Source organism: Leucoraja erinacea, chromosome 3, assembly GCF_028641065.1.
Source record: "Leucoraja erinacea ecotype New England chromosome 3, Leri_hhj_1, whole genome shotgun sequence".
Classification (NCBI taxonomy): Eukaryota; Metazoa; Chordata; class Chondrichthyes; order Rajiformes; family Rajidae; genus Leucoraja; species Leucoraja erinaceus.
In genome coordinates this window covers 40,462,414-40,490,000 of record NC_073379.1, presented here as the reverse complement: position 1 = coordinate 40,490,000, position 27,587 = coordinate 40,462,414, and the positions used below count along the sequence as shown (strand labels likewise).

The 27,587-nt window shown below is 42.8% G+C and overlaps 1 protein-coding gene across 1 annotated transcript in view; it reads left to right on the top strand.

Annotated features, from left to right (window-relative positions):
- Positions 1–27,587, top strand: part of LOC129695508 (MAM domain-containing protein 2-like) — an 85,665-nt gene that overhangs the window by 32,405 nt on the left and 25,673 nt on the right. The window contains exons 4-8 of the mRNA XM_055632485.1: positions 4,944–5,028; positions 6,758–6,895; positions 16,443–16,696; positions 24,676–24,769; positions 27,404–27,550. Coding sequence (XP_055488460.1) covers positions 4,944–5,028; positions 6,758–6,895; positions 16,443–16,696; positions 24,676–24,769; positions 27,404–27,550 — 718 coding nt within the window. The remainder of the gene's footprint in view (positions 1–4,943; positions 5,029–6,757; positions 6,896–16,442; positions 16,697–24,675; positions 24,770–27,403; positions 27,551–27,587) is intronic.

Below are 27,587 nucleotides of genomic sequence, written 5' to 3'. Positions count from 1 at the left end.
CTTATACCATTCTCAAACATAAGCTCATCCAAAACTACAGCCAGTGAGTAGAAACAAACAACAGCACATGCTGGCTTCTACCAAAGATAGACACAAAGTGCTGGAGTTGCTCAGCGGGTCAGGCAGCATCTCTGGAGAAGAAGGATTGGTGACCATTCCAGTCGGCGACCCTCCATCAGAAGAAGTGTCCCGACCAGAAACGGCACCCATACTTTGTCTCCAGAGGTGCTGCCTGACCCGCTGAGTTACTCCGGCACTTTGTGTCTATCCACAGTCAGTGATCTTGCTGAAATCCTTGAGCTGATGGTGCTTGGTGGGGGGGAGTTTCAGAAGTTTGCCTCAAGTCTCGGAATGGACAGTATACAGATGTTGGGATGGTGTGTGACTGGGAGGGGATTATATTGCCGTGCGCCTGTTGCCCTTGTCTGTGTAGGCGGTGGAGACTCACAGGTTTAGATACTATACTCACAATTGGTGGGATACCAATGGGGAATGTGCAGATGGTACAGACTGCAGCCAAGCTGAGCCAGTGGTAAGCGAGGCAACGAGGGTTTGTTTATAGTTTACTTGGGGATTGGAATGAATGGAGCAAATGCTGTGCACTAAAAGGGGTAAGGACTTAAATTAGAAGGATCTTTGATCATAATTAGAATAATAAACATTTACCAGTCTGACAGACTCCAGGAAGAAGAGTGAGATGAGAGGTTTAGGCGGTAACACTGAGAAAAATAAGAGTTAAACGCTTCATTTTAGAACTAGCTCTGTAATTATCTGTGTAATCCCCTTCAGCTTTCTGTGCCAAGGCAGATTTTCTCTCTAAGATAGACACAAAATGCTGGAGTAACTCGGGGGGGGGGATGGGCAGCACCTCTGGAGAGAAGAAATGGGGGATGATTCGGGTCAAGACCCTTCTCCAAACCCGAAACGAATCTCGACCCGAAACATCACCCGATCCTTCTCTCCAGAGATACTGCCTGTTACGCTGAGTTACTCCAGCATTTTGTGTCTATCTTCGATTTAAACTAGAATCTGCAGTTCCTTCCTATATATTTTCTCTCTATCTGAGAATGGCAGACAGGCCCTTGATTTAATCTGTAATCTGAAAGACTGTTCCTCGGACACTGTGCCACTTTTCCTGTCTCCGAAGTGGGAGTTGAATACCCAGCCTTTGGACCCCAGGGTCACAGAGCTACATCTGGGATGCTTGGTGTAAGTCTGCCTAAGTTGAGCAACTTAAAAACATGGAATAAGCAGGTATACTTCATTTTATTGTTAGTTATTGGAGTTTCCTACAGGCCTTTCCAGCAGCAACTTGGAGCCTGTTCATGTGATGTGGGCAAGTTACATTCTATGGCAGGTCTGCCCAATGACTTCGAGGCCCCTCATGCAAAAATTAATGTGTTTAAATTTTGCATAAAATAGCACTGATCACAGGGTGGAAAAAAATATTTACCACAAAAATGTTAAATGAAGTTTTCAAGCTGGTCTTATCACAAACCATATGGGAGCCAAAGTCTAAGTAGGAACCATCTGATCGCTCAGGAAATTAATTGACATAATATAAATAGGTTATTTGCATTATTCTGAGCTTCTTCTTTAGTTCTATATTGCTGTTTTCTTTAGTCACAAAATATAATTTAGCCATCAAAGGGCATGATTTCCGCATGCTTCGAATTGAAAGCCAGGTGCCCTGTCCCATATCCGGCTGTGGTTGTTTAAAAGTCCTACAGCTTTTCCTGACCCTATTTTGAGCTTTTCCTGTTTCAGATCCAAGCCCACTTGGAAAGATTCAAAACTGCAGTATATAAGGAGCTGATCCAACCACCATGCCTGTAATATGTCTGCATGCCATCTATCCAAATATTCTCTAACTCGCTCTTTTTCCTGTTGGCCTTATACATTTCACCTCAAGTTTCTATCCACTTTCTTTGGAAGTTCCTGTTAAATCTGAATACAAGCTCCTACTGAATCCAATTTTGGCAGGATATATCCCAGATCACACCTTACTACCTAAAAATAAATCTCTCCTCTGCTTCTTAAATCCATGTATTCGGACTGAAAATCCTGTTGCCAGAACAAAATGGCACTCTATTTTTATTGACTTTATCAAAAACCTTAATAGTTTTGAGCACTTCAATTAAATCTCTACTTAAACTCCTTTACTCTATTTAATGAAAGTCCCACAGGAAATAGGTAACTAAACTGTGTGAGCTATCATCCCGGTGCAATAGAAAAGTAAGGTAGCGTGCCTTAATGACTACGTCGAGTTGATCTGACATCTACCATCATGAAGTGCTTCAGGAGACTGGTGATGGTGCACATTAACTCTAGCCTCCCAGCCAGCCTAGATCCATTGCATTTTGCTTAACATTGCAACAGGTCCACAGCAGATACCATCACCTCGTCCCTAAACGCATCTCTGGAACACCTAGACATTGAGTACTTCTACATTAAACTCTGTTTTATCGATTATAGCTCTGCCTTCAACACCATCGTCCCATCCAAACTTATCTCCAAACCCCTGGACATAGAAATCAGCACCTCCCTCTGTCACTGGATCCTCAACTTTCTGACCCATTGAACACAATCAGTAATGATAAGTGACAACCCTATCCACCTCCTCCACTATAAATCTCAACATCAGTGCCTTACAAGGATGCGTTCTCAGTCCCCTACTATATTCCCTATGCCCTCACAAACTTTTTCTCTAATTCCATCTGCAAGTTTGCAGAAGCAGGTCTTGTGGCCCACCAAGTCCATCCTGACAAACTGCATTACCCATTTACCCAGTATTGTCATTGTTTACTTACACCACATTCTCACCAACCCCTCCCCCGATTCTAGTACTAATCTACATTAGGTACAATGTAGAGCAGCCAGTTATCATAGAAACATAGAACCATAGAAAACAGGTGAAGGAGTAGGCCATTCGGCCCTTCGAGCCTGCACCGCCATTCAATGTGATCATGGCAGATCATCCAACTCAGTATCCCGTACCTGCCTTCTCTCCATACCCCCTGATCCCTTTAGCCACAAAGGCCACATCTAACTCCCTCTTAAATATAGCCAATGAACTGGCCTCAACTACCTTCTGTGGCAGAGAATTCCACAGATTCACCACTCTCTGTGTGAAAAATGTTTTTCTCATCTCGGTCCTAAAAGATTTCCCCCTTATCCTTAAACTGTGACCCCTTGTTCTGGACTTCCCCAACATCGGGAACAATCTTCCTGCATCTAGCCTGTCCAACTCCTTAAGAATTTTGTATGTTTCTATAAAATCCCCCCTGAATCTTCTAAATTCTAGCGAGTACAAGCCAAGTCTATCCAGTCTTTCTTCATATGAAAGTCCTGACATCCCAGAAATCAGTCTGGTGAACCTTCTCTGTACTCCCTCTATGGCAAGAATGTTTTTCCTCAGATTAGGAGACCAAAACTGTACGCAATACTCCAGCTGTGGTCTCACCAAGACCCTGTACAACTGCAGTAAAACCTCCCTGCTCCTTTACTCAAATCCTCTTGCTATGAATGCCAGCATACCATTTGCTTTCTTCACTGCCTGCTGCACCTGCATGCACCTGCATGCCCACTTTCAATGACTGGCGTACCATGACACCCAGGTCTCGTTGCATCTCACCTTTTCCTAATCTGCCACCATTCAGATAATTGATCCTAGCAAACTTTATCCTAGCAAACTGCATATTGTTTGGGATATTGGAAGAAAACCAGAGTGCCCAAATGATATGCACATAGTCTCAGGGAGAATGTGCAAACTCCATACAGACAGCATCCGAGATCAGGACTGTACCCAAGTCTCTTGCATTGTGAGGCAGCGGGTGTACAAAACCGCACATAGAAAGTTTCAAGCATGGTATTAATTCCATGCTGTCGCTTACAGCATTTTAAACCCTTCCTGCCCCAACGCCCATGAGGCTACTCCCAGGACTCGTGTGTAAGAAAGGAAGATTTACATTGCTATAACATCTTTCACAGCCCACAATGTCCTAAAATGCTTTGAGGCAGTGAATCACTTTTGAACCGCAGTCACTCCTGTGGTTTTGGAAACGTTGCAATTGAAGCAAGCTTCCACAGCAAAGTGATAATCAGATCATCTTCAGATGCTTTGGTGACGTTAGCTGAGAGATAATTAGTGGCTGCAGGATGCTTGGAGGAACTTTCTGCTGTTGGTAAAACTTTTACAACCATCTGAGAAGGCTGACAGAGGCTCTCTGCTTCACATTGCATCCAAACTCAGTGCCTCGGACAATACTACATTGGAGCCTTGGAGTCAAGTCACTGGGGAACCCATGGTCTTCTGATGACATAGGAAGCTGGCAGCTGCCTCTCAGGTGTAGACACCCTGTTGGGGTCTTTCGTTGGACACCCTCCGCCATGTGGCTGAGGTCTGCATTAGCCTAATGCACGTGCTGAATACATACTGTATCTAGAGTGCTGCACTAAGTCATGTTCCCCGGCTAAGCCAGAACTAACCTGGCCACATGATGTCGTCATTTAGGAGATGTGGTTGAGGGGGTGCATGATTTTAATGTGAATCAAAATTATCTGGCTGGGGACCTGCCTGGATCCAGGCGGTCAGGGAAAGAAGGCCAGCAGGTCCGTTTGAGGCCTGGGGTCGGGTCACATTGGCAACCAAGCAAACGGCTGGGAGTGGGGCTACTTTGAACTACAGCTGTCAGCCGCACAATAGAAGCCCTGAAGGAAAATCCCAACGTGTGGTATTCAAAGGAGAGAATGGAAAATTGCAGGTGGCAAGCATAGTCAGTCAACAATATCAGATGGCCAGTGACAATTTGCTGCATTATATTGTCATTTGCACAGCACAGTTTAAAAAAAAAAAGCCCCAACTGAGATAGCAGATGTTCAGAATGGAACAGAAGTTAATATTTCTGAATTTTTCCCTTCAATTTTGTGTACTACCTTTGCAGATAATTCTAGAAGGTATTGTCAATCCAGACCCTATGGCCAGTATTGCAGTTTTTGAGATCAATATCACTCCTGGGTATTGCATTGGTGAGTATCCAGTTAAAATCTGTAAGTGCTGCAATATTGTGTTAACTGTGGAATGTGTGAAATCATTGTTGAATATGCCCTTTAAGTACCTCTTGTACACCATCCACACCCAACACCAGCTCTCCTAAATTCTCTACCGAAAGATTACTTATCAGCTAGAAAGCACTGGATGAACAGGAATTTCTTTGAATAAAGATTGGCAGGATAAAATAATGTCTTCAGTTTCCAGTGCCAGCACCAGTCTCCACCCACTGACTATACAGTATCTCTCTCCCTGCCAACTGTTTCAACCAGTTAACACCTTGGTGCCATCAATAAACCTCTTTTTCTTTAAACCTCTGTACCTCTTTTTGTCCTAGAATCACAGAGAGATACAGCATAGAAACAGGTCCTTCGGCCCATCAAGTCCAGATTGACCATTGTGCATCTATTCACACTAATCCCATACTAACATTTTTTCATTTTCCCCTCATTTCCAATAACTCTCCCTAGATTCTACCACTCACCTACATACTAGGGTCAATTTACAGTTGTCAACTATCCTACCAATAAACATGTCTTTAAAAGGTGGAACAAAACTGTGGCCGCTTAGGGGGCAACACAATAGCACAGCGGTAGAGTTACTGCCTTACAGCGCCAGAGACCCAGGTCGCAGGTGCTGTCTGTACAGAGTTTGTATGTTCTTCCCTTGACCTTGTAGGTTTTCTCCAGGTGCTCCGGTTTCCTCCCACACTGCAAAGACATACAGGTTTGTAGGTTATCTGACTTCAGTAAAATTGTAAATTGTCCCCAGTGTGTGTAGGATAGTGCTGGTGTACAGGGTGGGCTCAGGTTGGTGTGGACTCGGTGGGCCAAAGGGCCTGTATCGTGCTGCATTGCTAAAGGCTAAAGAAACCAGAATATTAGAGGAAGCACATTTACTTCCAGGGAGAACATGAAATTTCACCCATAAAGCACCCGAGGTCAGGATAGAACCCAGATCATTAGTGCCGAAGCCACAGATCTTATAGCCACACCACTGTGCCAACAACCCTTTTGACATCATCCAGCTGTGACCTGTCCTTGGCTCTCCCAGTGCTTGAATTTCCCATTTATAGTGTATGTCTGGAGACAAGACCATTTCAGCACATAGCCTCCCTTTGCTGCTGCCCCCCCCCCACCCCTGACTTGTAGTCACTCGCTCTGCTGTTGCGTCCTGTCTCATGCCATCTGCAGTTCATTGCTTAATCTTGTCAAGCCTCCCGGGTATAGACAAGCAAACCCATAAGATTATCCATCCTTCAAAGTCTACTTCCTATTAATGGACTCCTTCCCCCTCCCCCAACCCTCCGTGCTTCCATAATTCTGGGTATCTCTTAATTTAATCTTTCCAGCCATAAATCCACCCAGGATCTTTGCGCTCCTTCAAGTCTGGCTTCCTCAAAACCCTTGATTTCCATCACTTGATTATTGGTGGCTCCACATTCAGTTTCCTGGATCTCAAAAGCGAAATCCCGTCCTAAAACCCATCACCATCCCTTTCTAATCCTCTTTAAAACTTCTTCGTATCACAGAGCTTTTGGTCATCTCACCTAATATCGCCTAACTTGCCTCGCGATCATATTTGTCCAGGAGCATTTCTGTGAAATATCTTGGGACGTTTTACAATGTGGAAAGGGCCAGGTGAATGGCAGCAGCTGTGGGGGATTAGATCTGTATATTGTACCCAACCACGTTTTCATCATTGTAGAGTGCAACTTTGAAGAAAATCACCTCTGTGGCTACAACAACAGATGGAATCCAAACCTGAACTGGCTGGTTGGTGGAGGATCAGTCCGAGATTCGCCCTTACTGCTGCCCACTGACCACACTTTCGACACTGAGCAAGGTAGGTTTCCTGGAACCCAAACATTTGAGATGTGAACTGAAAAAAATATCACTCCGAATGCACAGAGAGTAGATCGAAAGTGGGATAACATAGAACTAGTGTAACGGGGGGTGATAGATGGTCAGCATGGACTCGGAAGGCTGAAGGGCCTGTTTGTATGCTGTATTTCTAAACTCAACTATATTTACTGATGATTGCTACCTCATTTGTGGCGTGCTGCACAGGTTCACAAGGTTAATTACCAGGATGACGGGACTGTCATATGTTGATAGAATGAAGCGGCTGGGCTTGTATACTCTGGAATTTAGAAGGATGAGAGGGAATCTTATTGAAACATATAAGTTTATTAAGGGATTTGACACGCTAGAGGCAGGAAACACGTTCCCGATGTTGGGGGAGTCCACAGCCAGGGGCCACAGTTTAAGAATTAGGGGTAGGTCATTTAGAACGGAGATGAGGAAAAACCTTTTCATCCAGAGAGTTGTGAATCTGTGGAATTCTCTGCCTCAGAAGGCAGTGGAGGCCGATTCTCTGGATGCTTTCAAGAGAGAGTTAGATAGAGCTCTTAAAGACAGCGAAGTCAAGGGATACGGCAGGAACAGGGTACTGATTGTGATTGATCAGCCATGATTATATTGAATGGCGGTGGTGGCTCGAAGGGCCGAATGGCCTACTCCTGCTCCTCTTGTCTATTTAAAGACTTCCATTCAATATTCAAGTTCTTGTGACAATTTTTACTCTGCTCCTGGGCAAATCATATTGACACCGGCAAAGATAGAGATCTTTTCTTGTCGCTCTCTTGCCTGGGGACTCTCAGTGCTGGAGGGGACGTCTGTAGACCACTCATGCTAATCTCTCCTTGCGGTAGCTCTGACAGGCTTCCAGCCTTCCTTGTACATCTGATCTTCTTCCTACCATGTATCTCATTGCCCAGGACCATGGTAGCCAATGTTCTATCCATTCAGCTATCTCTTCTTGGATCCCATGCAATCTAACCTTCCAGGGCAGCCTACCATGCGGAACCTTGTTGAATGCCTCGCGTTGACCCTTTGGCTTGACTCGGGAGTTCTTCCCCCCTCCCCCCAGCATATTCCTCATGGAAAGTAGACATTGGAATGTCTAGCCTCCACGGGGATGTGACCCTGTGTGAGCTGGTGCCCTTTTCTGATGGTTGCACAGTGAAGCATTGCGCCCCCCCCTGCTGGCCAGATTGTGCTCCTGTCAGGAGCTACACCGGTCCCATTTCAATGCTTGTTTCTGGGTTCAATATACCTCAATGTTTTTCCTGGAATGTTTTTGGCTTATTTTGGGATGCTTTGCAGAGGATCGGATTAGATGTTCGTGCTGAATGGATGGATTGTTGTTTTAAAGCTTCAAAAACAAAAATTGTCTAATTCCTAAACGTAAGTCTTCAAGCGTGGAATGGAAATGAAGTTTGACTGGGATTATTTCCAGTGCATATTGGAATGTCTAGCAAAAGTGCCTGTTGGTTCAACATTGCTGAGCAAGAAATCAAAATAAACTACCTCAGCTCTTCATAAACATGTGCTTAGGAAGTATCTAACAGCCTTCCGTCTTTATCTAAAGCTGAGCATTATGAATTATGTTATTGAGTGCAGGAAGGGGAACTGGGCCAACTAAGTGGGAGAGCAACTTAGAAATATTTCTAACCACTGAAGGGAATGAAACATTAAAGAAGGACTCACATCCTTCAGGGATATAGGACACCAGACATATGCAGGAACAATTGACATCTGTAACTACAGGATGAAATATAGTCTCTATATGACATACTTCATTATAGCAAACCGGGGCAACAAACTACCAGTAAAATCGCAGTCTATGATTGGTCTAAGGCTTCAGGTAAGTTTAAAATCTCATGACTAAAGACAACATCGTGAGGAGAGAAGGTAGGGTATCGTTTATTGGGAAAGATATGTTGAAGTAGGAGATTCTGAAGGATCTCAGTCTTGATGAATTAGACCAGAGGTAAGGATATCCACTAGCAAGAGATTTAGGAATCACAGATTTGTTTTTTAAATTCAAGAGGATGAGATGAGGAGAATTTTATTGTAAGTGAGTTGCTGTAATCCGGATTGCGCTGTCTGAAAGGACTATGGAAGAAGACGGCAGCGTCACCTAAAAGCAAACTCACCGAATGGCCGCTCTAGCGAAATGCCACCGACCCGAAAGGCGGCGTCGCCTACAAGCCAACGAACCGACTGCCGCTCAACAGAAAAGTCAAATAAAGGACATGACGTTGCCGGGGGGCGGGACTTGTCAGCGATTGGGCCAGACCCCCGCGTCCATCGCATCACTGTGGAGGGATGAACATTGTCCCACACCTTCCACTCCACCCAACCCGCAGCCCGCGGAGGGTGGCCGTGGGAGAGTGGGGGCTGTACACCTTCGGTCGCTTACACCTTGGTGCTTGGGTTCAGATTGTCCAGTCACCTATGGCTTGTGTGAGAAAATGATCTCCACCCTCCCACCGGTGGAGATAGGAAGGTGGGGGTCATTTTCCCACACAAGCCATAGGTGACTGGGCAGTCTGAAACAAAGCACCAAGTTGTAAGCGGCCGAAGATGCGCATCCCTCGGGACAGCCCCTACTCTCCCATTGTGGGTCGGGTGGAGCGGAGGTGTGGGACAATGTTCATCCCTCCACAGTGATGCGATGGACGCGGAGGTCTGGACCAAACGCCCATTTATTCTGCAATCACTGCCTTTTATCTTGAAGGTCACGACCTCCGTCACGTGGCTCAGGCACGAGTTTCTGTTACATATATTACATTTCAAAGACATCACATCTCCCTCTTTACTTTAAAGACTTTACAGGCACTGGTATTTACATTATATACATATTACATTTATTACATAACGTACCAAGACATCACATCTCCCTCTACTTTATATCTCCCTCTTCATTTTACAGATCTTTACATCTCCCCCTTTACTTTATTTATCATCTCCCCTGATATCCATTTTAAACTTAAACTCTAGCAAAGGGCCTCTCTCAATTGCCTTCTGCTGCGACTGGGAGGCTGGCTGCTACCTCTCGCTCTAGCTAGGCTTCTGGGGGCTTATTCTGGCTTCTGGGAGACGGGCTCCTCTGTCCATTTCTCACCCCTGGGAGACTGGCTCCTCTGTCTAGGTTTCTCCTACTTAAAGACCCTTCTGGGAGTCTACTACTGGCTTCTGGAAGATGGGCTCCTCTGTCTAGGTTTGTCCTATTTAGTTCGTTGGCTTGTAGGCGATGCCACCTTTCGGGTACGTGGCGTTTCAGCATAGCGGCCATTCGGCGAGTTTGCTTTTAGGCGACACAGCATTTTGGTTCGTTGGCTTTTAGGCTTCCCGCCCTTTCGGTTAGTTTACATTTAGGCATCCAAACCTTTCGGTTAGTTGGTGTTTCGGCTTTGTTTCGTTTCGGTTATTTGGCTTCCACTTCTTTGCTTCGGCTTCTCGTCCGTCGGCGTTATGCCCAGGTACCGATGAAGAATCACCAGGAGCTTTCAAAAGGAAATTGGCCAAATGATCAAAGGGGGGAATTTACAGGGCTACAAGGAAAGAGCAGGGGCATGGGATTCATTCTCAGTTCATTCAAAGAGCTGGCCCACTAGGCCGGGACAAATTGATTATTTTTGCAATATTTGATGCCACATACTATGAAGTGGTGCTAATACCTTTGAGGGTCGTTATAACCTGTGATACAGTCATGCAATTAATACTTTAGAGGGACAAAGAAAGCAGTCAAACATAGGACTGTTATCTTTGTTTTGAATAATTGCAGAAATACCCTGAATTCCTCGGGTCAGAACCAGGAACATAAGAAATAAAAAGAGCAGTTCTGCTCCATTTGGCCCCTTGTGAGCGTTTCTTTCAAAAAGATCACGGGTGATCTACCTTACCACATATCATTTGATTCTCCTAGTATCTAAAAGTCCATCAAATATGCTCTTGCTTTCACAAACTTCTTGGGTGGAGAGTTCCAAAGTCCAGTTACCTCTGGGTGAACAAATGTTTTCTCACTTCTTTCCTGATTTTGAGACCAGACATCCCAGAAAGGAGAAATATTAACGTTATTTGCCCTATCAAGCCTGTACGACTTTAGTGCATTTCAATAAGATTACATGTCATTCATTTCAACCCAGAAGAGAACGGTCCCAGAACGTCCATTCTCTCAAGTGACAACCACTGAAGTGAGTAAAGATACAAATGGTAAATTTGGATATGTGCGGGAAATGGAGACATGTGCTTGTGAAATATTGAACAACAGGCAATATAAAAATCATGCTGCATCACGAGACTGTCCTACTGAAGTCATAGTAAGCTTGTTCTCAATTAGTCCAGTCAAAGCAACCCTCCGGTGACCGATCCACCACATCCTGTTTTGTTTCAAATGGAATGTGCACTTCTGGTGCCTGTTAGGTAAAAGCTATTTCATGATTATTGAACTTTATTGAATAACAGTGACATATGACTTTGTTCTGAAAATTGCCAGAGAGAGCTGCGGTTTACTGCTGCCTCAACCCCACCACAGCTTCCAGAGATTCAAGGGTGCATTCACACACAATGGCAATAAATGGTATTGTATTGTATTGTACACTGTCGTGATGTAAATTGAACCCGCAGCGGGCAATATGGCTTCAGTTTCAGCTGACATGGAATTCTTGTTCCATTTGGTTTCAATGTCTGGTCTGGTCTTCACCATTGTTGCAGCGTCAGGGTATACACTGGGGCACCAATTCTTTCAACCAGAATGGAGATAATGGGTTATTTTCCCCCATCCACATTTGTGTAAGTAACTGGAATTGATTTTACACAGCTCATTTGTATTCTGTAAATCCCCTCCACTCACTGGATTTTTCTGGCATAATATTCCTTTCCTTTCATGAAAGGATGCAGCTGCAACTTCAATCAATGACATAAATCCACCCCATTACCTCATGAACAAGTTTGATATGTTTTGTTTAGCCCTCCCCTACCCCCACCCCAGTTGTTCGACCAGTTCCTCTGTTTGCATCCTGGTATACCTTCGATTGCACCTCTTCCTCAGCAAATAATGGGTTTGCTCCATGGTCATCTGCTGCCTATCCTACTTCGATAGCACCTCTTCTCTCGGCTAAAAAAAGGGGCCATTGTGGGCTCCCACCCTTCACTTGGTTGTTTAGAAACATGAAACATAGAAATTAGGTGCAGGAGTAGGCCATTGTCCTACTTTGTTCTGGCATTATCCCTTGCCTCGAGCTGATCCCCTCCCCAAGGGCCCACTCAGTCCCTCTAAAAAAGGGTCCCGAGATGAGATTCACCACCGTGAAAAAAGTTCTTCTCATCTTTTTCTTAAAAGATGCTGCCTGACTTCTCGCTGAGTTACTCCAGCACTTTGTGTCTATCCTAAATTTAGAGAGTAGCGCAAGTCTATCCAGTCTTTTTCATAAGACAGTTTAAACTTCCTTTCTCCATTCTGGGAAGGTAAATTGGTGAAGGTCTTTGAGATGACAAAATATTTATAGAATGGATACAGAGAAGAATTTTACCAAAATGAGGGGCCGTCAGTAATACTAGTAGCGGATTCAGGAGAAACTTCTCCACCCGGAGAATGGGGGAAAATGGCCTAATTCTGCTCCTACAACTTGTATAACTTATAAACTTATATGACAACAAGAAACCAATACCAAGCCTACACATATTTATTCTCCCCACATTCCCATCAACTCTTCCTGGATTCTACCATATGCTAGTGGCAATGTACAGTGATCAATCAGCCTAACAACCTGCAAGTCTTCCGGATGTGGGAAGGAACTGGGGTACCTGGAAGAAACCCATGTGGGCACAGAGAGAACATGCAAACTCCATACAGCCAGCATCGGAGGCCAGGGTTGATCACATGTTATGAGAGCTGTGAGGAAGCATCTCCACTAGTGCTGGAATAGACTCGGTTTGTACCCGCTAGAATTTAGAAGATTGAGGGGGGATCTTATAGAAACTTACAAAATTCTTAAGGAGTTGGACAGGCTAAATGCAGGAAGATTGTTCCTGATGTTGGGGAAGTCCAGAACAAGGGGTCACAGTTTAAGGATAAGGGGGAAATCTTTTAGGACCGAGATGAGGAAAACATTTTTCACACAGAGAGTGGTGAATCTCTGGAATTCTCTGTCACAGAAGGTAGTTGAGGCCAGTTCATTGACTATATTTAAGAGGGAGTTAGATGTGGCCCTTGTGGCTAAAGAGATCAGGGGGTATGGAGAGAAGGCAGGTACAGGATACTGAGTTGGATGATCAGCTATGATCATATTGAATGGCGGTGCAGGCTCGAAGGGCCGAATGGCCTACTCCTGCACCTATTTTCTATGTTTCTATGGAAAGACTATGCTGACAGGGTAAGATGAAGAGGGACTGAATTAATACCTCAATTGAAAGTTGGATTGAATTAATACCTCAATTGATTTATTTGTGGCTACCTAATATTTATATTCCCTACTTTGCATGTTCTACAGAAGTGGAAACAACTTAATGTCTTCCATATTCTTAAAGCCATCAATATCCTCTCGAGGAATAATTGTCACAATTCACTACAAGTGCTGAACTAGAGGCAAAATTATTTGCCTCTATTTGTACTCAACTTTGCACATTGGCTTCCAATGCAGGTGAATGTGTGGGAGGCAAGTAGAGGAATTGACTGATATTCACAGGACCAGTTCTGGGGATCTAATGCACATCAACACCCACACACTGTCCTTCTATGAAGAGTCAAATTTGCTGGTTGGAAGGTGAAACGACCAATTTGTCCAGTTTAGAAACTGGGAATAATTAGAAACCGTTTACACATTTGGTTTTCCTTTAAGAAGCGATGAATCTTGTTAATCTTGCTATCAAATGACAGTGGGCTGTTTATGTTCAAAGCGCGATATATTACCTTGGAATCTCCATCATCGGTGTTGTAGTACTGCTCATCTCAATCTCTGTGTGTAAGTCAGCCCTGTGTACTCTTTTGCTGGAAGAATTTTTTTTCATTCATGCACTGTGTTCTGTTTCCTTTATGGATGATACAGTGTTGGCAAAAGAAAGTGCACGAACATTGAACAGAAAGAACATGAAAATTATATGTTTTTTATAGCACAGGCACAGGGTGTCCAGTCCATTTGATCTCCGTCGCTGTTCATGTTCCACAAAAGCCTCTTCTTGCAAATCTCCACCCAATTTCACCAACTTATTCTACTATACCTTTCACATGCTTCCCTTTAATACATCCCTGCTATTCACCTTCCTACAGGAGTGTATTCGCTATTCTCAGCACTCTTTGGTGAAGGCATTTCATGTGGATTCTCTGTTGGGATTATTCATAACTATTTATGGATTATCCCCACTACTGGAAAACTCCTCAATTGTAGCTGTCTCACTATATTCTGCTTTCTGTTTACTTTCTATTCTCTGATATGTTCATGCATGGTAAGATTTGCCAGGAGAGCAAACAAGGATTTTCACAGTATCTCGGTACACGCATCATGGGACAATAATATACCAATTAATACCAGCTCTTAAACTTAACTATCGTTGAGTGTGAAATTGATCATTACACTTCATCAAATGATTGGTTTCCTTTCTTTGTAGCTATTTTCCTTGCTATATCTATGACATTTTTATAACAAATCTTTTGAGAATAATAAAAAAACTGGAACATCGGCACCAAAAACTTCTGAGTTTGAAATATATCCTTGTTTGCTGGTGATAATGAGTGATGTATCAGCAACTGCCAGCACAATCCACTTCCAAAACTTGGCTTGTAGCTCTAATGCTTGTGTCTCCTAAATTTGGCTCCAGTCAATGAACCTAATCCTTGGAAGCAAATTATAATGCACAGCTGTTACTCTATCACACGTTTGCAGCTATTGAAAGAGGTTTCCAGTTTCATAACTGGAATGGTGGATTTTGTTAACCAGCTGGCATTAAGGTATACCAGACCAAAAACAAAAGATCCTTTGGGAAATTAGGGGGAATATTTTTAATACGGTGACCGGCTGTGATCTGATCAGTGCTGCATGAAAGGATGACAGAAGATGTTGCAATAATGATGTTTAAGAGACTTTTGGATCGGTTTAAAAATGGATATGCAGTGAATGGAAGGATATGGATCATGTTCAGACAGACAAAAGCTTGTTTTTTTCATCATGTTCGGCATGACATTGTGGGCCAAAGTTCCTGTGCTGTACTGTTCTACATTACAGTAAATTTTGAAAGGGAATAGGATAGCTGAAACGGTCTGAAGAAGGGTCTCGACCCGAAACGTCACCCATTCCTTCTCTCTAGAGATGCTGTCTGTCCTGCTGAGTTACTCCAGCAGTTTGTGTCTACCTTCGCTTAAACAGTTGGTGGAAAGAAAGGGAAACAATATGGGGCTGTGGAGAAAGAATTGGGGTAAATTGGATGATTGAGCAAAAGCACAATAGGTCAAATGTCCTCCTTCTTCATTGAAAGATTATAAGTCTTCAATTTAATCGGAAACTATCAACCCCTCATTCTAGGCAGATATTAGAATGTAAAGAGCAGCTCAAGATGCAAAGTCCAGCCACAGAGCGATTTTGAAATTCCCCTGCCCGATTTTTTTAGTTACTCACAGAACAACCAGCTCTTACTAACACTGACAGGAGAACGAAGTGTTCTCCTGAGGCCTTCCTATTCAATTGGCCTACAATCGAATAGCATTCTTTGTCCCGACTGATATCAGTGATCTCCTGCGACCTCACACACGGCCTCACATATCTGCCTCGACTTTACTATCCATGGAGATCAAGGTCACAGTTACTTGCAACGTACAAGAGCCTGGATCATTCCATCCTGGTGCTGCTGCTCAGCCACCTCGCACAGTTTCAGGCTCACTGCTGCTACCAGTGAGGTCACCCTCTGGGAGAGAAAGCTTCATCTTCCTTTACTGCAGGCCACAAGAGCAAGCAGAGCAGAGCAGGCATAGGCTATGTCTGAAGTGCAGGCATCAGGAGATAACGCCCCCAATCTGGGTGAGTCTGGCTGTATCTTTATAGCTCCCTCGGCGCATTGAACTTGTCACCCATGGACACTGATTGTCCCTCTGATCCTATGGGAGGTCTCTCCCATCTCCACTCCCGAATCTCCCGTCATTACAATACCCATTCATTCAATGACAGCCCACTCTTCTAGCTGGAAGAGTGCTGCTCATATTGCTTATATCGTGGAACTCTTTTTAAGAACTGCTGCAATGGTTACACTTGTTAATCTACCATTGGACAGTTATGAGAACATGCAACACTAATAATGTTACTTTCAGCATAGCTTTATGCAGGTAAACCTTGCTATGCAATCTGTGACCTTGCATTTAAGTCCTTCCCCTTTATAAAATAATCATAAACAATGTTATGGTGACCCACAGTGCAGTTTTATCATTGAAAGATAATGGCGTAGAGTAATGTCTAGACTCAATATAAACCACTGTGGTACAAACATGTTTCTGTAGATTACTGTAAAACGGGCAAGAATATTTCATAATCTCCTTGACAATTGGTTTGTTCTTTCAGGTCACTATATGTACGTTGACTCTATTTATGCCATGCGTTTGCACGAAGTAGCTCAGTTGATGTCTCCAATGACAATTTCTGTCCTCTCGGGATGTCTGTCCTTCCATTACCAACTTGAACAGAAATATTCCACTTTATTTGTGGTCTACACCAAGGACAGAATCGGTCATTATGAGGAGTTGTGGCGATCTAATCAGTCGATGCACACCTGGAATTTGGTAAAGGTGAATATTAAAGCTTCGCATCCATTTCAGGTGAGTTTTTTTATTACCAATCTTCACATTGAACATTGTAAAGTGTGCCATTAAACTTGCTTCACAGGATTATTACCAAATAAAATTCTTAAATGCCACGTGGGGATATAATGGGATATCCTGGTCAAGGAAGTAAATCTTGAGATAGTGGTTCGATAAGGAGCACAAGGTGCGTGCAGAGAACACTGCTAGACCTATCTAAAAATGTGGCAATCAGCTGAAGCGGCAATCCTGTGGGAAGCAGCATTGAATAGATAGAGTTAAGTCATCCAATAATCAACAGATCAGAACAAAACTCTAGTCCTGCTACATTAGTCATAGAAACATAGAAAATAGGTGCAGGAGTAGGCCATTCGGCCCTTCGAGCCTGCACCGCCATTCAATATGATCATCACTGATCATCCAACTCGGTATCCTGTACCTGCCTTCTCTTCATACCCCCTGATCCCTTTAGCCACAAGATGGTGGCTCATCACCACCTGCTGTAGGGCAGTTGTAGTAGGGCTCTAAGTTCTGGGATTGCCTGTGGCTCTCATCCCAAAAAAGCCCAATGTTGCCGATGCAGGAGTGGCCGATGCAGGAGGGGGGGTGTTTGATGGTACATGCTGGTATAGCTATAAAAAGTTAAAAACTAGATTTTCTCATTTGTCTCATCTTTAATATTACAAAAGATTGCTAACTTTTTAAAAGTTAACAAATAATTAAATTAAACACAGCCCGGGCCTTTCAACAGCTTAGGAAGCTTATTGGACAATTATCCACCATAGATACAAACAACAAGGAATTATATGCATACCGGCACTTCTTGGTCTAATAAAAGCACTACCATTATGAGATTAATCAGCAAGGAGATGCCAATCTGATTTGTATGTCTTATTCCATGCAATCCAATTCAATGACACAACAGATTAAATGATTATTATTGTGGAAAAATTGACCTGCTGCAAGTTAGAATATAAACAGAGTCACCACAGAGTTATTAGTCTAAGTGGGTTGCAGTTGCTTGGTTACACATTTTGGTTGGTGACTTGGGACATGTCCAAATCTTCCCTTTGAATTGGTCTGTTTTGTCATGGATGTAAATGGTGAGGGCAGAGTCTGCTCGAGTTTTAGCAATGCTGAAGGTTGACTTGTAATGATTGGCACATTAGATGTTCTGCACACTCTTGGGAGGTATACCTTGCATTGGAAATGAGGAAGGCACCTGTCAAACCTCAAAGGAGATCATCCACCCAAGGTATGTAAGGAGATGTTAACTCCACACAGCTGGCCCCCGATGTCAGGATGGAACCTGGGTCTCTGGCGCTGTGAGACAGTGGCTCTACCAGCTGCACCAATGTGCCGTCATATTAAATCTATGTCCCTGGAGTTGGTGACCTCTCTGCTGAAGGAAATAGAAGCTTTCTCTTTCTCAGTTTACCCTTTCTACATCTATCAATTTGATATACCTCATTTAGTACCCATATTATGCTGATGGATCCAAGTTATGATCTCCGCTCAAGCATGGAAATATCTTCACATCTACCTACCACAGATTGCAATATATCAAAGGTACACAAAATTGCTGGAGAAACTCAGCGGGTGCAGCAGCATCTATGGAGCAAAGAAAATACAGATTGCAAAATATATCAATATTAGCCGATCCGCCTTTCCAGCAAAGGGAGCTGTAGTCATGATTCAAGCTGCCCAGGCGGAATATGAGGTGCTGTTCCTCCAATTTCCGCCTTTCCAGCAGAAAGGATTGTAGTCTGTTCAACAGTATATCCTCTCAGATTTGATAACATCTTCTAAGTCAATTTTACACCTTTGCTTGTGCCGTTATTTCCCTCCTGGTGTGCAGCGAACACAGTTGTTGGCAGCAAGTGTTCATTTAATCAAAGATTGTAAAAGTACTCATAACTTGATCGAATCTGACAGTAGTGAAATATTGATCCGTTGTAAACTTCAATAAAATCGTCCATCTGAACATAGGTGGTATTGCAGACAGTGAAAATGGTATTTTTTTGAGAATTACAGCGGGATCTTGATCAGCTGGGCAAGTGAGCTGAGGAATGGCTAATTGCATTTTGGGAAGTCAAATCAGGGCAGGACCTCCACAATGAACGGTAGGGACCTGAGGGGGGTTGTAGAGCAAAGTGATCTAGGAGAACAAACACATAGTGCTCTGAAAGTGGCTTCATAGTTTGATAGAGCAGAGAAGGCTTTTGGCACATTGGCATGCATCAGTCAGGGACTTAAGTAAAGAGGTTGGGACATTATGTGCCAGTTATCTATAACATTGGTGATGCTCCACTTGGGGTATTGTGTTTAGTTTTGGTCACCCTGGTATGGGAAAGATATCATTAAGCTGAGAAGATGTAGAGAAGATTTACAATTTTGTGAGGATTCGAGGGCCAGAGTTATGGCCCTGTTCCACTGTACGAGCTCATTCAAGAGCTCTCCCGAGTTTTTAAATAAAATCAAACTCGTGGAAGCACGTAGAATGTACGCAGCGGTTACGTCGGAGCTCGGGACGTCTCTTAGCGGCTCGTAACGCTAACTGCAGGTACTCTGGAAACACGGTAAGCTCGGGAAGACTCGTGAAGATTTTTCAACATGTTGAAAAATGTCCACGAGAGCCCAGAGTACATACGAGCGGCCATTACTGTAAATCTCCAAGTTTGAATCAGGGCAAACTCGGGAGAACTCTTGAATGAACTCATACAGTGGGACAGGGCCATTACAGTGTACGTATATGGTGAGGCTGGGCCAGTTAGAACTTTATTCCTTGGATTACAGGAGACTGAGGCATGATCATATAAAAGTGTAAAAAAACATGAGGATATTGATAAAATTAATACACGGAGTCTATTTCCCAGGGTAGGGGAATCAAGAAGGTTAAAATGTGAGGGGATAGATTTAATAGGAACCTGAGAGGTAACTTTTTCACACAGAGGATGGTGGGTATATGCAACCAGCTGCCAGAGGAAATATGTAAGGCAGGTACAATAACGATATATAAAGTATATTTAGACAGATACGTGGAAAGAAAGGGTTTGCAGGAATATGGGCCAAATGTAGGTAAATGGGTCTAGCTTTGACTTGGTCAACTAGGATGCATTGTGTTGAGGGGGCCCCTTCCATGCTGTGACTCTTTAACTCTATGAACATGAACTAGGTCCATGAACTGTATGGAAACGGGCCCTTTGGTCCACCGAGATCGCATTAACCACTTACACGCACCAATCCATCATTATTCCGGTGTTATTCTCCCAACAAACTCTTCAACTCCTCCCACCCTCTCCCACACATTCATTTTACTACTCACTACACCGTAGAACCATTTTACCAAGGGCAATTAACCCAGCAATCAACAAGTTTATGCAATGTGGGTGAAATCCAGAGTGGCTAAGGGTACACCTGTGCCGTACGTGCAAGGTCAGGATACAACCCAGGTCTCTGGTGCTATGATACGAGACACACCACTAGTATAGTGCCATTCACTTTAACTGAAAGAACTGTACAAATGCACAATCAAATTTAATTCATCTGTCTTAAATAATAACCAATCTGCCGTTAACTGCTGTGATGCACTATTATAATGTTTAATGTTTCAGTTCAGATTTCTAGTGTCTGTGATTTATTGTCGATGGGCTTGCTTTCAAGTATATTTTTAATATCTAAAATGGCATTTTAAGATCTAACATTCCCTGACTCTGCACAGGCTTTGTAAATGCTTCACTGGCAAAGGGTGATTATTTTTCCCTCTCTCTGGAATGCCTTTGGATGTCTGCAGGGTTAGTGCCTGAGAGAATCCATCTGGTGTCTCAGACAGATTCTAGTTACAGTAATATATATTTACATGTCAGACTTCTCAACATAAAAAAAAATATTACCCTGGGAGATTACTGGATTCTGAAGTAAGAGTTTCCAGAATGAAGGGGCAGAATTTGGACCAGCTGTATGGGATGATTAAAATGGAAGAATTCAGAAGAGAATTCTTTCCAGAAATGCTTATTTCTTCAAAAGATTTTTCCACTTAAATTGTGCTGGGGTGTTGGAAGTGGCTCTCTGCATTTATGCAGGAAAGTGGAGGGAGAGCCTTCTGTTTAGATTTAATTTAAGATTGCTTGCTTATTACATTGGAAGGCTGTGCTTTTTAGAACCTATCAATTCAGATTCTTTAAATAAACTGTCACATTCGTTTATTTATGTTAGTAACTCTTAATTTATAACTGCCGCGTCGTTCGGAACTTATAGGGAATAGTTCTGCAAGGAATTGTGGCACTTTTGCACAGAAAGATCCCTTTCACATGCACCACGTGAAGGAATTGCTCACAAACTTCTCACAATGAATCCTTTCATAATATTTACCATTGTAAGAGCCATTGGTTCTGGTAGAGCATTCAATGTCTTTGCAACCTGCCTTGTAAACAGCTGCTCACCATTGAAAACTCAGTGAACACAAAAATCTTTCCTTATTTACGTACTGGGTTTTATAGGCAAATTTAGGAGAAACGTTTTCACTAAGATCTGGTGTGGTCTGGAAATTGTCTGGAAAGATGATGGAGGCAGAAGCCCTCAGGCATTTTAATCACATGCTCAGTCTCCTGAAGTGTCGTACCCACAGGAGGTGGGAAGTGGCTGCCTGTCTGTATCTCAGTTGCCACAGACATGATTGGGTTGAACAGCCTCCAAGCTGTAAACTGTGATTCTGTCTCCTGTAATCTTCTTTGGCCTAATTTTGAAACAAAACCCCAGTTCCTTCAAGATGTACATACAATGAACTGCAGATGCTGGTTTACAGTCAAAGGCAACTCTGCAGATCAGGCAGCATTTCTGGAGAACGTGGATAGGTGACGTTTTGGGTCATGGACTACTTCAGACGAAATGTCACCTATCATATTCTTCAGGGATGCTGTCTGACCCGCTGAGGTCCTCCAGCACTTTGTGCTTTCCCAGTTCCTTTCATTTCCCCTTGCCCTTAAATATCATCTTTTCTGAATCTTTTTTTCTGCCCTTGCAAGTTAAATTTATTATCATGTGCACAAGTGCAGTGAGGTACAGGTGCATTGAAAATCTTGCCCGCAGCAGCACCACAGGCGCTCAGACAAGCTCACAAAACATAAATCATAAATAAAATGCACATAAAAATTCTGCAGGGCAGTAAAAAGAAAAAAATACAGCAAAGAAGCAAGATATTAGTGCAAAACACAATTAGAAAAACAAAAACTAGTAAAAAGCAAAGCATCCTGACATTCTTTCTAAAATAAAACAGAATTAGATGCAATTGTATTTTTGAAAATGGACACACAGTTGGGTGGTGATGACACACAGCTGAGCTTGAAATGAAAGGAAAGTTTGAGATTCAGTATTTGTTACAGAACTGGATAATTATAATACTGTAGCCAGCCAAAAGACAGATGGCAGTGTTATATTCCTGTCAATGGAGATTGGTTTCTGCGATATTATAATTGACTAAGATTGATTTTATGTATGTAATGAAATCAAAACTGTAAAACTGTTCCTGAAAACAATTCTACTAACTGCAGCGTTCTGCATCTCACATTTCCACTATTGTTTTCTTTCATCTATATTCTCTCTCAACTCCCTCAATTTATATCTCCTCCAGAAAGATCAATGATGATTAAGAAACCTTCACCAAACCCTCACTCCGCCACATTCCATGTAATTCAATCTCTCCTGGTCTCACTCCATCACAGGCACTCCCTCTCTACCCCTCCACCTTCCCTGCAACTTAAAACATTTTTTTGTTTTGAAGTTCTGGTGAGAGGTCATTGTCCTGTACTGTTAACTCTATTTCTTTCTATCCACTGATCTGCTCCGAATTCCCAGCATTTTCTAGTTTCCAAAGCTCTAGGCCCTGGTTCCGTGGGCTGTGGCGTTGTTGCCGAGCCATGAGATCGATGGATCCAGTCTCAGCCAAGAAAGTCAGATACAAGAAGTTGGGCTGATGGTCACAATGCATTGCTGAGGCAGCACAGTCAGACAGATATTAAAATGAAGCACCATCTGCCCTCTCATGGGAGTCAACATGATCCTAAAATACAATCCTAGAAATAAAGGGGAGTTCTCCATGGTGTCCTGGCCAATGCTTATCCCTGCATAAGGATCTTAAAGAAACATATAAAATTCTTAAGGGATTAAGCAGGCGAGATGCAGGAAAAATGTTCTTGATGTTGGGGGAGTCCAGAACCAGGGGTCACAGTTTAAAAATAATGGGTAGGCCATTTAGGACTGAGATGAGGAAAAACGTTTTCACCCAGAGAGTTGTGAATCTGTGGAATTCTCTGCCACAGGAAAAGGCAGTGGAGGCCAATTCACTGTATATTTTTAAGAAAGAGTTAGATATTGCTCTTAGGGTTAACAGAATCAAGGGGTAAGGGGGGAAAGCAAGAACGGGGTACTGATTTTGGATGATTAGCCATGAACATATTGAATCGAATCTGGCTTGAAGGGCTGAATGGCCTACTGCACCTATTTTTTCTATGTTTCTATTCTCACCATTGTTGACTCTGCTTCTTTCTGCACAGATACTGCCTATCCTGCTATGTATTTCCAGTATTCTCAGTTTATGTTAATAATTTTTAGTTTCTCACAATCATTGCGATGTTTTGGAGAAGTTGGAGTGAAATTCCTGTAGTTGTTCCTTCTAAATTTTAAATGGTCTTCCATTGGATTATTTATTAATTAATGTTGTTTCCTGTACATGAGGCTTGAGTATCGTGTGCAAACCCTGCTGTATAGTTCACCAGTATATGTATTGTCAGCAATAAACACGCTTGGACCAATTGATCCCTGACCCCTGCTCTTTCCCTGTAGCCCTGCACTCGCCTGTTCAATATCAAAGTAGATAATGGGGAACAATTAGATAGGGTTTATTTGAATTTACTTGACTAGCCACTGCATAAATGTTTTTGCACAAGGTTAGGACTAATGGTAGTGATTGACACTGGGTTAATGATGAAAAACAGTGGGAAGAGATGGTTTGTTTGCAGTATTGCAGGCTGTTGGAGTATTTCAAGGATCACTGTTTACAATCCTTATCACTAATTTGTAAGAAGGATTACATGGAATATATCTGAACTCTGTGGGAACTAGATGTGTAAGGAGTACACATTGAGATCACTCATGAATTAGACAAGTTAGCAGATGAGACAGGAGTGTGGCATGGGTAGAACTATGAAATTATCTTCTTCTGTATGAAGAATGGAATCTCAGTAAAAGAATGGAATCTCATTAGTAAATATCATTATCCAGATATTGCTGTTGGGGATTGTGACAAATCACAGAAAGGTTACCATGCGGGTACACATAGTAATTCAAATGGCACATGGTGTGTGGTGAGAGGATTGGCCTTTAAAGCTACAGATGTCTTGCAGAATTTAATAGAATTTCGGAAACACATTCCAAACGTGAAGGATTGCAGCAAATGGGAGAACAGTGTAGGTTGAGCAGACTGATTCCCGGGATGAGGGAATAATTTTAAGAAAAGTTATATTCAGCAATAAGAACCCTTTACCTTCTGAAGCCAAGAAATTTGAAGTGATCTCATTGATGTGTATAAATGTGCTTGGCAGGCAGTTGTGAGAGACAGTTTGCCTTGGCTGGGACATCTAGAACTATCTAGGACCTCGGACCAGTCGATGAGATGGGGTGATGTTTATTTTGCGAATCTTTGCAATTTCCTCTTCCAGAAGCCTGACAGATTACTAAGGAAATCAAAGGATAGATGGAGTGAATGGGAAAACACAGACACGAGAGAGTGCTGTAAAATCAAACTGCAGGGCGAACATGGCAGCTTAGGCAACATTGGGGAGACAGAAAGTTGGTTGACATTTTGGGTCAAGACCCCACATCAACATTGATGTGTCAAATTGGCCATAATTACATTGAATGGCAGAGTAGGCTTGAAGGGCAAAATGGCCTGTCTCTACTCCTGTTGCAGGCTAAGTAATAGGATATTGTTTTCTTTTTAGCTGGTGTTTGAAGTCGCCTTCAGCAGCATGATTGAAGGCTATGTTGCTCTGGATGATATTTCTTTCTCTCCACAGTTCTGCAACAATGAAACAGGTAAGTGATATCCTTCCGTCTTCTGCTGGGTAGCTTGCAAATTAAAGTATTTTCCACATCCAACAAATACGTTTTGCATTGCTCTCTGTATTTAACAATGGAAGATGAAACAATGGAAAGCACAGCAACGTCAGCAGTCAGGTTTACATAGCTCATATATAGGAAAACCTCATGAGACGGCACAGAGACTCCAGTGGGTGGCCATGCAATCTTGTTTCAGAGAATCTCTTTCCTTCATTAATACATTATTTTCATCCAATGTAGTCCAGAGACACAAAGAATTCTAAAAAATCCAGAAATTGATGCCCAGTCACTGAATTGGAAGATTGCTGTCTGTGGAGGAGTTCAAAGTTGAGTGGGGAGGCGATGAAAGCAGCCCAGTTCACATGCAATTTAATGACTACAACCAGTCACACTGCTGATGTCGGTGACTGGACTAATGATCTGGAGATAAAGCCAAATATCCTGCGTACTTAACAGCTCAGGCAGAGTTAATAATGAAGGAGGAGGAAGGGGGGGGGGGGAGAGAATCAAAAACATAATAAATAGAAGCAACAGAAGGCCATTCAGCCCCTGTGCCGTCCTACCATTCGCTAATACGATAGCTGAACTTTAATCTCAACACCATGTTCCGTTCCTGAAGCAAACCTATTTCCAAAAATCTGTTAATCTAAAAAGACTAAGCTTCCAGAGATTTAACTCCCTCTGAGTGAAGAAATGTCTTCTCATATTTGCCCTAAAAAGACCCATTCCCTTATGTTGAGAATGGCCTGACATCTTTATCATAGGATATATTTAAGAGCAAGAGAGGAAATATTACAAAGGTTCTGGGACACAATGTTAATCATGTGAGGAGAAATTAAGCAAACTAGTACTGCTTGCAGTTTAGAATGACAGATGATTGCATTTACCCAGACAAGTTTGTAGTGGACCTGACAGGATAGATGCCGAGATGATGTTTCCTTATCTGGGTGTCTAGAACGTCGGTGGCGCAGCGGTAGAGTTGCTGCCTTACAGAGCCAGAGACCCGGGTTCGATCTAGACCAGGGGTGCTGTCTGAACGGAGTTTGTATGTTCTCCCCGTGACTACATGGGTTTTCCCCCGGGTACTCTGATTTCCTCCCACACTCCAAACACGTACAGGTTTGTAAGTTAATTGGTTTTGGTAAAGATTGTAAATTGTCCCTAGTGTGCAGGGTAGTGCTGGTATACAGGGATCGCTGGTCGGTGTTTATTCACATCTGTCTAGGTCTCAACTCTTTAGAATCCATTTCTCTGAACAGGTTTTTCATCACAATCTAAATATTTCCTCTTTTGGATAAATGCAAGTCTCTCTTTTGACGATGGAACAGATACTGATTTATGTTAATTTATGTCCATTTGTGCTTTTTTCCCCCAAAAGCCACCTCACTGGGAATGGGGTTATTGGTCCAGAAGTACATGATGTTCTTGCACTTTTTATTGGTATTGTTTTCTGCGCAATAAATGTAACCAAAGTGATGACCTTTGCCAAATTTAAAATCCAATTTGATGACAATGGCAAAGATATGCCCACTCATCCCAGATGTGCTTGACAACTTGGCGACAAATATATTTATTTGTTAGTTTATCCGATGTGGGTGGCATTTATCCATCCAATCTTGTTTAATTGATTCACTAATCATTGTCTTGCCATCAAACTCAGCCCTTTTGTTCACAGACTGCACAAAGCACACGTGTGAGCAGTCTCTCTCCTGTTGTTAGTCCACAACACCATATCCTGCAGTTCACCAGTTCCTGACCTGAGTGTTTCCAGACTGCAATAGACTCGTAAACCCCAACTGATTCTGCAATTGCGGGAAAATGGCTTCCAGAAGGATAGCAGATGCTCAAGTAGGTAACTCACCATCACCTTCTCAGGTAATAAAGAATGTACATGGCCAGCATTTATTGCCAGGGTGATAGTGAGCGACCTTCTTGAATATCTGCCATCCTCCCGGTAAAGCTCCTCATGTAGTGCTGCTCCATCAGGAGTTCCAGGATTCAGATCCAGTGACAAGAACATTTCTGAGGCAGGCTGGTGTGTGACTTGGAGGGAATCTAGACCAAGCAGTGGTCCAATGCACCTGATGTCTTTGTTCAAACGTGTAGATGTGGATTCCTATTTTAACCCTCACCTGAGAAAGAAGCAGGTAGTTAAAACTACTTCAAACCCTGGGCAGTTTGATAAACTACTATAATGCTCACCAAAACATTAGTGAGTTCAGATTTTATTTCCAGATATACAGGTGTCTGAGGTTATGGGGAGAAGGCAGGAGAATGGGGTTAGGAGGGAGACGTAGATCAGCCAGGATTGAATGGCGGAGTAGACTTGATGGGGTGAATGGCCTAATTCTGCTCCTATCACTTATTATCCTATGGTCTTATGATTATTTCTACTTCTTGGACATTAATAAGTGTGGTGACAGTCAATTTGGGCAAGGATGTTGACGCCAGAATAATATTGAGATGGTGCATGTTTAAGTCATGTGATTTGGAATTATTCTTTGATATGGACGTGGTGGGCCGAATGGCCTGTTTCCTTGCTCTATGACTCCATGAATGTATGCTTTATGAGAGATGCTGATTGGTATTTTCTGTTTCTGTTTAATCAAGCTCTGTTCTTTGATCCCTCTGTGGCAAATTGCAACTTTGACCAAGGTCTTTGCAAATATACCCAAAACCACATTGACGACACAAAATGGACGAGACTGATTCGGAAACCAAATCCGTTCCGATTTGGAGATCATACAAGTGGAACGGGTAAGATACAAGTTACATTTGTATGATGCATGCTACA